General features: G+C 50.0%; 1 protein-coding gene across 1 annotated transcript in view; it reads right to left on the bottom strand.

Moving 5' to 3' along the window:
• Positions 1 to 13,601, bottom strand: part of LRRC75A (leucine rich repeat containing 75A) — a 96,467-nt gene that overhangs the window by 30,789 nt on the left and 52,077 nt on the right. The window contains exon 3 of the mRNA XM_009333441.1: positions 7,250 to 7,362. Within this exon, the coding sequence (XP_009331716.1) occupies positions 7,250 to 7,362 (113 nt within the window). The remainder of the gene's footprint in view (positions 1 to 7,249; positions 7,363 to 13,601) is intronic.

Raw genomic sequence — 13,601 nt, 5'->3', positions numbered from 1 at the left:
TAGCACTGACTAGCGCTGCTCGTCAAGCAGAGATGAAAGAATACTCTGTTTAAACTGGAATTTAACTGAACAATATCTAGTGCAACAAAGCAATAAAGGGGCTTTTGGATGGGAATGAAGGAGAGGTACAGCTCAGAAAGCCTGTAAATGAGGTGGCTGCTGCTAAGGGACAGGGGAAAGTGGGGAAAATCATAGCAGCAGAGATGCAAGAAACCGCAAGAAGAAAAGTGAACAATGAGGCATCCTGTTGAACGATGTAACATCCCGTTGAACGATGTGACATCCCATTGCAGCGAGCCAGCGACAGGTCTAGCTCCGACCTGCTTTGGAGCCCCAGGTTGGGCAGCACAGAGCAACCGTGCCCACCTCTTGCATTGGGAGGATGGATGGTGTTAACAGGGAGGTAACGACATCTCCATTTCACCAAGAAATTCAGCTGGATCAAGGTATGTATCTGCTCCGCAGTCCATAACCGAAAGCTGCCTACCCTAGCTGGATGCCTACAGAAGTTGTGTTTGCATTATCACTATAGGATTTGGCCCATAGGGTTCGAGTGATCTGTGTTCACAAGCTAAATATGAAAAACCCTGTGAAGCTATGCCCTGCATGCACAGTGTTCACACGCAGCAGGCAACGTGTGGGCAGAGCTGGTTTCCACGCCAGCATGTATGTCTCAAAGAAGGGCAACTCTTGGATTTAGGAAAAAAAATACAAATAAATTATATTCCTAGTGTTACCAGAGCCAGCAAAGAATGTTGCCCTTATTTAAGACCTTGTTTAGACCAACTATGGGCACGATTCATCCTTTACATACATAAATATTTGGGAAATAATTAAGATTCTCCATCAGCCATAGGAATGAGCTCACGCAGGGCTGTGGGAAAGCTGGCCAGCTGCTCCGCAGCGCTCCCTGAAAAGAGAAACAGCAAACGGCCCCTTTTCCTGCAAATCCTCATCGGGTGCATTCCTGGTGCAGCCGTGGAGCAGATCTCATACCAGGGCTGACATTCCCCTCACCCTTGTGCTGTGCTAAACACTCCCAGCTGCCACCCACATCTGCATCGCATCCGAACCCGGCCTCCAGGCTGGCCCTGCCACCAGCAAAAAGGACAAGCAGCAAAGAAAAGAGAGTCGGCTGGAGCTAAGTAAAGCCACCTGAAAAACCCATGTGAATTCAGAAAAAAAAAATCAGATCCTTACTTTTCACACATCCCAGCACTGGGGGGAGGATTTGCATGAGTGAGTGCTGGGAGCTCTGAAACATAAAATGGTTTTAGAAAGCAAAGAAAGCACCACGCTGGCTCACCCTGGTGTGGACCCCCCCCCCCAAGCTCTGTACCAGGCTCAGGGCAGGCACGGCCTTCTTTTTGGGGTGTTTCTCCACCTATTGCAGAGCAACAACAGAGTGCAATGAAAGGGAGTGTTAAAAAATTCATGTATTTAGGTCCAGATAGACCCCATTTAATTCCAGCACTCAGACTGAGCTGCTCCACCTGAAATTCTTCCATGCTTCACGTTCCGGTGGCATCAGCCGGAACTGTGTGCAAAAAAAGGTTTTACCTCATGTAAAACAGGGCTAGATTTGGAGTTACGATACGAATAATCTATATTCCTTCAGACGCTGCCCACGGCTCAGCCCAGCGGGGCAGGCACCACCGCTCCCTCCCCTCCCTGGTGCATCCCTGGCTCCTCGCTATCGCTTCTGTGCACAGAGGCAATGCGGGAAGCAAATAAAGGTAACAAACACACTGGCCACAACTCTCCAGGGATGGGAAAGACACAGCAAAGCCACAGGGGCCATGTCCCCCGGGAGATACCTCCTCCCTCCCCATGAAGCGCACAAGCCCGTGCTCCAAAGCAATTATGGACGCGTGGAATTTTGATGATCAGTTTTGTCTTTGTGATGCTGAAGGCAAGCGCTTGGCAGCAGGAGGAGCGGGGAGATTCCAGGATCTAATTCAATACTCGCTAGTTAAACGCTGGACTGTAATCATGTCCCTAGGCAGAGCCAGAGACATACAAATTACTATAGCAGGCTGTTTTCATCCTCCTGCTATTCGCTACCCTATCAGGCAAAATGCTGATTTTCATCCTGGATGTTTAATATAAATATATGTGATTCAGAGGGAGGCACGGAGAGGGAGACAGCAAGTGAGGGACAGGCAGATTTATAATATGCCAAAAAAAAAAAAAAAAGTCATTTGGCAGAGGTTTGGGTGCTCTGGTGCCAGGCAGCAGGGCAGAGCGGGCAGCCAACGCTGAGAGCTTCTCCCTCGATTTGGCTCTTTCCATGCACACACCGAATGCGATGCCTGGGGTGAGATGGAAACAGAAAGCGCTAGCCTCCCCCTCTGCCTACGCCGCAGGCTGCCTGGCCATAGCACGACCGACCAAAAAAATCAGCTCCAGTTCTATCATCTGTCCCCATCCTCCTCCTCCGGCTGCTCTGCTTCCGATTATCACCTGTAATGAATACAGCAGTTGCAGAATAAAGAAAAGCAATTTTCCCTTGTAATTATTTTGCCACATTTCTGGTGAGACCAATTACAGCTATTGGCTTTGCTCAGCGTTCGGTCGAGCTGTGCCCATGTGCAGGGCTCTCACTCACCGCGCCGGCGAGACCTCGGCAGAGGTACCAGGGGGTCCCAGGACAGGCCGGTCCAGGAGGGACTGATCCACTCCACTGCTTGTGGCTACGTCCCCCAACGCCTGCTGGAAGTGCCAGCGGGCATTTAGTGAAGAAGGGATGCCATCCCACTAAAAATTTGACTGTGGGCACCTGAGGAGGTGGCAACACAATGACATCTAGAGGCCACCACCCCTTCACTAGCCCTGAACAAGAAGAGAGCAACATCCCACTAGTGCCTGAGACGCCCTTGATCCCACAACTAGGGAAACCTTTTAATAAAACAGAGGGATCAGCATTGCACCAATGCAGCCGACGCAATTGCATATCAGCCTCTGTTTCCCACAAATGTGCTCCCAATAATTAGGGATAATTAAACTCCAATTCCTTCCCAAACCCTTCCAACATGTCTAACCCAGCTGCAGGGGACAAGGGACTGCCAGCATCAGAAGATGGGCGCAGCCGTGAGCCCGGAGAAATGATGCCTCTTAATGAAGCCACGGCACAGATTACAATGCTTGTGTTTCTGCTTGTTACGAGTCAGTGCTAACGAGCGTGTCTCCAGCAGACAGGACCCAGGAGCACAATGCATCCCAAAGATACAGATTTCTAATTAACAAAGTATTTTTTAGTAACTCCGCAGCTCCGGACCGGGAGTTCTGCACGACAGGCTCCCCCAGCCCCTGCTGTTGTGCTGCAATCCCTAATTATCAACAGGAAATGAGGGACAGAGCCAAAACACTCATTACAAGGTCAAGAATCACCGTGCAGAAGATGAGAGACCAGGTTTCCACATCCAAAGCACGTGCTTACGTGCTTCTTGTGGCTGGATCCTCCAGGCAGGTTGCAACACAGGACAGAGGATGACTCCAAATTGTCCCTTTCTGACCCCAAAGTTGTCTTGCAGGAGAGTCAGAAGACTTCCTCTCCAACAAGAAAGAAAGAAAATGAAAAGAAAGAGCAAAGAAAGAATCATAGAATAGTTTGGGTTGGGAGGGACCTCCAAAGATCATCTAGTCCAACCCCCCCTGCAATGAGCAGGGACATCTTCAACTAGACCAGGTTGCTCAGAGCCCCGTCCAACCTGACCTTGAATGTTTCCAGGGATGGGGCATCCACCACCTCTCTGGGCATGTAAAAAATGCAATACAAAAAATGCAAGTTTTTTACAATTTTCAGAATCCAGTTCTCTGTTTCATCTGTTCCCACCCTCCTCCTCCGGCTGCTCTGCTTCCGATTATCACCTGTAATGAATACAGCAGTTGCAGAATAAAGAAAAGCAATTTTCCCTTGTAATTATTTCGCCACATTTCTGGTGAGACCAATTACAGCTATTGGCTTTGCTCAGCATTCGGTCGAGCAATTGTAAAAAAATTTCTTCCTTATATCTAGTCTAAATCTACCCTGTTTTTTATTTTAAAACCATTACCCCTTGTCCTATCGCTACAGGCCCTACTAAAAAGTTTGTTCCCATCTTTCTTATAAGCCCCCTTTATGTATTGAAAGGCTGCAATAAGGTCTCCCTGGAGCCTTCTCTTCTCCAGGCTGAAGAACCCCAGCTCCCTCAGCCTGTCCTCACAGGAGAGGTGTTCCATCCCCCGATCATTCTTGTGGCCCTCCTCTGGACCCGCTCCAACAGGTCCGTGTCTTTCCTGTACTGAGGACTCCAGAGCTGGATGCAGACCAGCTGGGAGTGGGTCTGGTCTCAGACCCCACACGAAGAGTGAGGAAAAAGGAGAAGAAATGGCTTATGAAAGCATCACTCACATGGTGCAGCCTGCGGACGTTACAAGGTCGGTACTGCAGGGAGAAGGAGAGGAGGGAAAGGAAAACCCTCATCTCTTCTGCAGCAGCCCCTGTCTGGTTTTCCCCAGCCTGGGCTGGGAGCGGCAGGAGGAGCAGCCGCAGGGCTCATCCCGGCGAGCTGGGTTCACGCGTGCATCTCATCCCAGCAGGCAGCACATTTTCCTCCGCAGACCTCTAAGGAAGGCGGTTTCTCACGCCTCGTTGTTCCCTCAAAGCATCCGGGCTCACATGTGGCTCTGAGGAGGATGCCCCAGTTTTAGGGCTCTGAAGCCCCCAGAGCAAGCACCTCTTCCTACCTATAACCTCCCTTTGGGGGCTGCTGCCGTAGAGAGGAGCCACCGTATGCTGCGCTGCGGGCAGCGCTGTGGGCTTTCCTGGGACCTTACCAACCTCGTTGCAAAGCAAGAGTAATTCCAGGGAGGCTGAGGGATTTTGGAGTCTATAAAAAGGAGGTAAGAGGGGACTTGAGCCCCAAACATGACTGATATCACCACGACAGGCAGGATAAAACAGGCTTTGAATAATAAACCCCCCTGCTGTGAGCAAGGCTACATCTGTGCTGCCCAAGCTTTCAGCTTTCATTTTCATCCCCCCAAAGAAGAGCCTTGGCAGAGGGGCGAAGGCTTGCAAGGCACCCACGAACCGGCTTTCAGGGCCACCCGGGGACCGCAGGGTGGACCACGGGGCTGCGCGGGCATCCACAGCCTGCGGGAGCTGCAGCCCTTGACGTTCATCCCGCCGTCAGCACAGGCAGGCTCGTGGGCTGATTGCTGCACTTTTTGTGAATGATTTATACGCTGTTAAATCGCCATTGCAACACAACAGCATGCGTATCGCAATGCATTTTCCAATGCTTTGCCCTTAATAACCCACAACTGAAAATATTGCCAGAGCCCCCTGTGCTCTGTGCGTACTATAACCAAAGGCTTGTTGTCACAGTTGTGAGTTTAAGCCAGTTTCCCCCCAAAAACAAGGACAGATGTCCTTGTCTTTCCTTTTAGAAAGACAGCTCCTAACACCTGATCTCTGCCCCAGACCGGCCGCTGGCTGCGTGGTGCAGGGGGCCACCGAGGAGTATCTCTGAGCATCAAGGAGAGATATCAAGTGAGCCCTGGGCTCGTAAGAGGAGCAGTTAATCCACAGACTGATGGGATCCACACCACAAGTCCCAGACTTCCCAGACACTGGGTTGCACTGCTTCTGTGCCTGTGCAAATGGGGATTTTACAAGGGTAGCCTCTAATAAATCAAAATAAAACATATCCTAATTACAAGGGTTGTCCATAGCTACTTACCAAACACCTCCACGGGGCACAGTCAGTCCCCCCAAAAACCAGCACACAAGGAGGGAGTGGAACGAGAGGAATGGGAACTTTGAAGAAAGCCCAGGAATCGCTTGATTTATTGGCTCTGTTTAGTTTCTGAACAAAAAGCAACCAGCAAAGCAAAGGAACAGGACAAGATGCGGCGTGATAAAGCCAGCTACAGAAAGAGCTGGGAAAGTATTCTCACAGGCCTCATTTTTATTTCTGATAAAATGGGCCTGTCCTCTCCTAATCCACCAGTGGGGACCAAAGTCCCTCTGCTATCACCGCACCAAGCTGAAGTTCTTTTCCTTGCAAAGAGACAGATGCAAAAAAAAGCTCTGTAGCTCCCTGGTCATTAGAGCCAGCTACTAATTACACCCTAGAGCAGAGCACTGATGGGTTGTGGATGGCCACATTTGGGTCTCTAAGGACGACAGGGTGCAAGGGATGCCAAGCCAGATGTCTGGGAGACATGGTCCTAATCCTATTTGGCCACACAGTCCTTTATTCCCTCGTGTCTGTTTTCCTCTTGTGTCCATTTTCCTCCCCTCTTCTTTTCTGTTCTGACTAAGTTTTTTCACAGGATTAGTCTCCGCTATAGCTACAAATAGCATCTACTACGACAGGAACCAAAACTCTCTTGGGACCATGAGCAAGCACCTGGATACAAATCCTGACTCTGCCAGATTGCAGCTTATTTCGTATTTTCACAAAAATAATAAATTAAACATGTAATGCATAACACCACAGAAAACAAGGATCCCTTTTTGTTCCCATCAGCCTCATCCACAGGTTTTTCAGCTCCGTGGATCCAGGACGTTGGCAGCTGGGACGCTTTGCTGAGGACCCAGGCGAGGAGGAGACGAGGTCATTTACTCCCTATTTTTAATTGAACAGTTCCCTTCGTGTAAACACGCTGCAAGCCATGGCATACACGGTGACATGTGTCAGCACATTAATTACCAGCTAATTAGGACGTCTTGGAACAGTTTGTCTCCTGCTCTCCAATGCCCAGCATGGGGATGTTTGAAGGATGGATGGCTCAGGATTTCCAGCCTGTTCCCCCTCCCTGGGCACTACCGTGCTGCACTCCTCTGCAACCAGGATGCAACAGGGAAAGGAAAATGGAAAAGGAGGAAAAGACCTCTGGGTGAGCATGATGCAACCTGGTAACACAGCCATGCACGGGGGAAACACCGGTGAGATTGGAGACAACTGCGGATTTTGGAGGCTGTGGCAAGCTCAGAAGGCTTTGACCTCCCGGCTCCCTCGCAGCCCTGACGAACTGTTTTAAGCACTTTCCTTCATCGTGGTGGATTTGTTCCTCCCATTGCTGCAGGTGTGCAACAGGCAGCTCCCACCAGCGTCCACATTTGCACACTGTGGCCAAAAGCATCGTGGAAAAACCCCCTTCCCACTCTCCCGAGCCTGCGGGTGGTCCCAAGGACTCAAGGACCAGGGAGGGGACAGAGACGCATGGGGGTGACGGTGGCTTTCGAAAGCCGACTCACCAGGACTGCGGTTTCCTCTTCATGATGCCCTGGCGTCTCCACTGCGAGTGGGGGCTGAGGTGGTAGGTGAGCTGCCGGCAAAGCTTCTCCATGGCCCCGAGGGAGTCCCCCTCCTGTGAAGACAAGGGAGGGACCAGGTAAGGTGTCTGCAGCATTACCGTGATGCCCGTGGGATGCTCCGACCCTAGAGCGGCTCCCTGCTAGGAGCTGGTAAGTCATAAGGGACCACACTAAAGCTTGTATGGGAAGGGAGAAAAGGAAGAAAAAAAAAAAAAAGCCCACTGATTGCTAAGATGCTGCAAGGACGGGGTGTTTCACCAAGGGCCACCCCGTCCTGCACACCCGCGGACACTGCTGCTGGAGAGCGAACGCAGGGGTGCACGAGCTCTGCCCGGTTAAGGATGACGAGGTCCCTTCTTGGCTGCTGTGATGGGGTTCAGGGGATCCGCACGGCACGGTCGTCTCTCTGCAATTCATTCAGCAGCAGCACTGTTATCATTTGACACTACATAATAACTTTCAGCGCTAAAGTTTTACGGAGATTGATTAAATAAACCAAACAACCCATCCATTACCGTTAAAACTGCTTTACAAAAGAGCAAACGCTAAGAGGCTTTGTGAGCTGATGGAGATCTCGGGAACAGCATTCATCTGAAACTCTCAGAACATATATTTGTTAGGAAAAAAAAAGCTTCAAGGAAAACAGGGATTTTGGTGGAGTCTTCTCAATTCTGGTTAAAATTTCCACCCAGAAGGATAGTAGCTTGGAAAACTTTAACTCTGAAAGTTTCTAAGAATTTTGTTCTAGAAATTTTGGTTCCTAAAAACGAAACAAAATACAAATACCAGTATCTGGACCGTTCAATCATGTTTCATTTCAAGATCTTTTTATACTAATGCATGATATGACATCCAATAATGTAAACTACCCATCTTGCCCTGCCTGGCTTGCTCTCTGAAAGGTCACAAGCAGAGATTAACCTGACCTAAAGAACAATAATGATAAAAAAAATCAAGATGTGACAATTTGTGGCATCTGCCTGGTTTTATGAAATTGCTGCATCATGAAACATCTTAGAGAAGACACAGAAACCGAATAGGAAGCCCTAAAATAAGCAGTCAGCCTGGGCTTGACTCGCTGCTGCTCTTCATTCACGCTGGGTGCTCAGGATTTTGCTGTGTGCTGGGATGAGCTGGGCAGGGATGCTGAGGAAGATGCTGCATCTTCTCTGCCTGGACACCCAATTACTGCTGCCTTCACGTCCTCCCTTCAAGCCTGACTGCCCCGGCAGAGCTGCGAGCTGCATGTTTTGTGCAGCCTAATTTATGCAATGTATTCTCCCACCCTGTCTCCAAGTCAGCAGAGTGGGACCAGCCTTATAAAGACATTATAAATATTGAATTAGCCAAGGAGCAATAGGGATTTTGACAAATCACCTCTGGGTGTGCAGGGAAACAATTACAGCAGGCTTTCTCAGGGTAAAAAAAAAACAAAACCAGGACAGAAAGGGCATATCTGCAGATGGCTGGAGCAGAAATATCAGTGTAGGACTTGAGGCCTTTAGCTTTTCTGTTCAATCCACTAAGATATGAAGACTTGACAGAAATTGGGGTAGTTTGTTCCCAGACATGTCCAAGTGCCTATGCGGCGACTAACAGTCGAAAGCTGATTTAATTCAGGGCGATGCTTGCCTAGCTCCAGCTGCGCAAACTGGCAGCAAAGAGATGGCACCAGCGCTCACCCCCTCCATCAGGCACGTGGTGGCAGATGACTTCGGCAGCTCAGGTAGAAACTCAGGATCCACAGATACCAGCAGGGCACGGTGTACGGAAAACGCCGTGTCAGCATGAGCTGGAAATGGCGCGAGTCAGGAGCCATTTCACATCTGAGCTCCGCAAGCGTTTGACGGCCGTACCTCCCGTTTCCCAGTTTGCAGAGGAGAAAATATGGGTTTAAGAGCATATTTAAACCCATACTTTTCAACACCTCATTTATCACCACGCTTAACTTGAAATAAGGGCTTTAATCCCGCAAATTTCAATGGTACTTCAGCCTATGCTAAACCGCAGGCATGCCAAAATCTCCCCTCCCGCTGGCGACCCTGCGGCAAGAAATATCTAGTGCTCTAGGCCTGGGGATGGATGAACCCTAGGAGGCTCAGCCTGTCAAATTAACACAGAAAAAATAATGAAAGAGAAGGTTTTATTTCATGTTTTCCACTGGAAGGTCAGGAAACACATTGCAGCCATTCTTTAATTAAAGCCTCAAAACATTTTGGGAAGACAACAGCATATGCTGCTCCTGCTAACTGCTCTCCGTTTGCTCTCTACCAGCAACACCTTTCTCGCTGTGTAACCAACATCCCTAATGCAAGAATAAAACACCATGAATTTTGACACCTACCCTATTTTTTTTTACCTTTGCGTAATATCCACAGCAAGCTGCCTGGTGCCATCGGCTTTCATTTAATCTATTTTTTTCAGCTGTTACCCTTGCAAAGCATTGCAACAGCCCCTGAAATAACAGTGTCCACCCTCAGCACTGCGCGGTGGTTTCCATCTCCGAGCCCTCACTGCATTGTGTGGAAAAACTCTTGTTGAAAAGGAAACAACGTGCTAAAATGCTGTGGAGTAAGTAGCCACCGTGTTGCAATTCAGTGCTGCAAATTGCCTCCAATATCATCCTGAAAGAGACAATTAAAATTGTCTCCAGTATTATCCTGACAACTAAACTGTCAGGGAAGTGAAACGATTCACAAGAGTAATGTGGCAAAAAAGCAGAGAAAGTAAAAGAAACAAGTTTTTGCCGGTACAAATGTGGCAGGACCATCTTCTCTCTCCGATAAGAGATTTTTTCCCCAAGCAGCGTGCTCACGCCGGCCCTTGGTGTGCAGCTGCCAGACCTCCTGAGCGGTGTGTCCAGATGGCTGGTGGAAACTCAGACCTGAACTTCACATCAAGCCAATTTCTGAGAAATTCAGACCAAAGAAATCCCCCGAACAGAACGCAGAAAATCATCCATCACACTGACAGAGCACATTCGGGACTCCAAGGAAAGATGCTAGAGCAGAGCAAAGCGTATTTTAATCTCTCTACATCAGCAGCCACCACCAGCTCATCCTTCCCATGGTTGTCCCCACTAGGCCACTCTTTCAGCCCTTTTTTCATCACGAGCAAGCTCGACTCACAAGCCCTGCAGGTACTGAGTGACTTCTATTTTGGGGTTTTAAAACACAATTTAGAGAACAAGACTTCTGCACACAGCAACTCATGCATCTCCTTCTGGTCTTGGTACCATGCGAGGATATAAGCCAGCTGCAAAAGTATAGTATTTTCCACACTGGTCTGCAGCAGCCAGTAGATAAATGCCCCAGTTTAGCACTGGGATAAATAAACAGCCCATTTCAGAGCCTTCATGACACGCTATTTTGGGGTTGGGCTCCTTGCTTCTGCACATCTTATTCTCATCACTGCACTTCACCTGCCCATGGGTGAGACGCAAACCTCTCTGCTTCAAGAACCCACTTTTTTTAGGTACCTTCCTAAACCTCTTGCAATTCCTCCCAAGAGCTTTGCGGGAGGCTCCGGAGCAGCCCCAGGCCTGACCCCCGGCATACAAGAGCTGCCCTGGGTTGCACAAAACACGTGCGCAGAAGAAGGGATTTAGCTGACGTGGTGCCAAAGGCAGAGCTGGACACTCGTCTGATGTCTAAACAAAGGCTTTTTCGCTGTTTATCATCCAAGTCTATCAGGAAATAATTGAAGCTGACGCACACCCTGGTGGGACTGAGCCCAAGAGCTTGTTTGAAAACTGAGTCAGCTTAAAAATTAGCCCAGCTCACTCATGTTGACTAAGTTTTAACCTCGCTGCCCAGCTTAGGGGGAGAGCACCACATGTGGGGCTGCCAGCAGAGCCGGGGGTTAGTGCATTACACCAGCAGGAGCAATGATGCTGAGCACTATCCCCGTGGGCAGCTGTAGGCTTCCTGACACCCTGCCAGCATTACACCATGATGCCGACCCTCCCTCTGATGCAAGGTAACACTCCTGCTCTCCATCCAGCACGATCCTCTCTGCTCCGTACCACCAGCATCCCTGGGCATGATGCAAGAGATGACACAAACCCCATCGGGTGGGCGGATGCCGCTGCTGCCCCCCCTTGCTGCTTCCATTGATTAACCACTTCCCTCAAAATCAAAAGCAGTGGCCAAAAGGTCTTTCTGCCCCACCTGCATCACATCACTTACTGAACAACAACTTCACTACAGCCGTAAGGTCAATACACGGCTGGATATTTTTTTGCGGTCAGAGGGCACATGAGTGGCAAGGCAGATTTACCTCAATCTGCAGAAATTCAAACCCGTGGCGCTGGGTTTTGACAAACACTATGTGCCCTTTCCGTAGAAGGGACAATAATCAAGCACAAGACACATACATCGAGAGCTGCCATTTTCACTATGCATATTGTCTTACCACCAGAACCAAATTGCAGCAGTAATCATTCCTGAAATAACACATAGGGATGAATCTCCAGCAAAGGCATCACCAGTGGTACCCTGGCTCCTTCTAGCATCAGGCATTCGCAGTGCACGTGCGTGGGAATGTGCATTTGTTACTCTGGTTTCCAACCTCTGGGAGGAAAACTGCAAAGCATCGTAGGGTTGGGGAGATGGGATAGACCACACAGAGAGTGCAGCTTTCCCAGCTGACGATGCTGCCAGGAAAAAGCCTGTTTCCTAGAGCTGGGACATGCCCTTTCTCTTAGCACCACACTCACAGGCCAGCAGATAAATGCTGGTAAGATGCTGGTGATGAGCTATCTGCCTGCAGATCCATCAGCTACACACCTGGAAACATCTGCGACTTTGCAAAAGCTCTCGGTGCCATGATCTTGCGCACGCCTGTACAGCCCCTACGTCAGCAAGGAGAGAAACCTGTGCCACGCACACAGAAAAACTGCTTTGAGCGGCACCCGAATGGGGGGCAAAGCTTCTGTACAAGGAGCAAGAAAGCCGTATGGCACCCTCTTTCCTTTTAATTTATCTTGGCTGCTCAGATGGGAAGTTTTCAGGAGAAGACGTGCCTTGCAGAGCACGTTTATGCAGCATCCCAGCTCTCAGCAGGACTCATGGGCAGCCACAGAGCCCACAAAGAGCAAACGCAGGTGGTGCAAGCATGAGCTCAGATAAGCAGGTTTTGGGCAATGTCTTGGCTCCTACTCGGCCATGTCCTCTCTGAGCTGGCAGAGACCCAGAGCAGTTCCCAGCCATCAGACATGATGCTGAGCGCGGGACGGAGGAGGGATGAGGGGAAAGCTGAGAGCACAGGCTCTTCCCTGCAAAGGGCCCCTTTCCCCGTCATTCCTCCTCCATCTTCGCCTGCCTCCAGCCCTCTGGAGAAGGCGTCGGCTGCTCGCTGCTGGGAGGAGCCCAGAGAATCATGAGATTTTAATCCCTTAACAGATTTCAGCTGGGAGAGGGATTCATGGCACATGCCCCATCTGCAATCCACAACCAGCCCCATGCCAACAGGATCGCGTTCAACTGGAAAATGAAGGGGAGAGGCATGAGCCGAGCCCCGTCTGTCCCCACGGCGGAGGGGGTGCCCAGGCACATGCCGGGGACCACCAGGCTCCTGACCTTGGCTCCAGCCCCAAGAGAAGAGCTCTGGATGAAGGGATGGAGCAACAACGATTGAAATGGGAATCAGTTAAACCCCAGGGATAAATGAGAGCAGGTAAAGGCTAGGAGCCGGGCTCACCCCCGTTGTGTCCTGCTAAACCTTCCCTGGTTTCTGCAGGGGGACCTGTTTTATCCTCACTGATGGTCTCACCTGTGGCGTAGGAGAGAAACTGTTCAGCCTCTATCAGTACCACGCACCAACAGATCCCGTACGGCCCGTCGGTGAGGTATCACCCAGCATCTGCACACCACGTTCAACCACAACTAAACGAGCCTTGCCGCTCTGCCGGTGGAGGGAGGGGGGGGTAATTGGAAGCAGAGGGATGACACCATGGGAAAGCAAACATGGGATGAACAGGACCGTGTTTTCGCTGGGGACAAATAACCATGGCGTCACTGCCTGCCCTCCTTGCGTCACCGTGTGGCAACAACACCTGGGCGATGCAAGGAGGTAAGAGTTGTATTCACAACCCAAATTTCAGGGCTGCTCCAAAAGAAGCAGCCAGAGAGCTCGGAGGAGGACACAAAGCATATGAAAGCCTCGTGATAGAGATGTTATTGCAAATTAATTTGTTTTCATTAAGAAATGAATCACCCACTCCTCCCCCAGCAGCAGAATCCCTGGTGGCGTGCAGAGCCCGGGGAGGGTTGCACAGAGGCCAAACATCGTG

This window comes from Pygoscelis adeliae, unplaced genomic scaffold (genome assembly GCF_000699105.1).
Source record: "Pygoscelis adeliae isolate BGI_AS28 unplaced genomic scaffold, ASM69910v1 Scaffold331, whole genome shotgun sequence".
In the NCBI taxonomy this organism is placed as follows: Eukaryota; Metazoa; Chordata; class Aves; order Sphenisciformes; family Spheniscidae; genus Pygoscelis; species Pygoscelis adeliae.
Note: the sequence above shows the minus strand (reverse complement) of the source record. Positions and strands in the feature narration are given on the sequence as shown.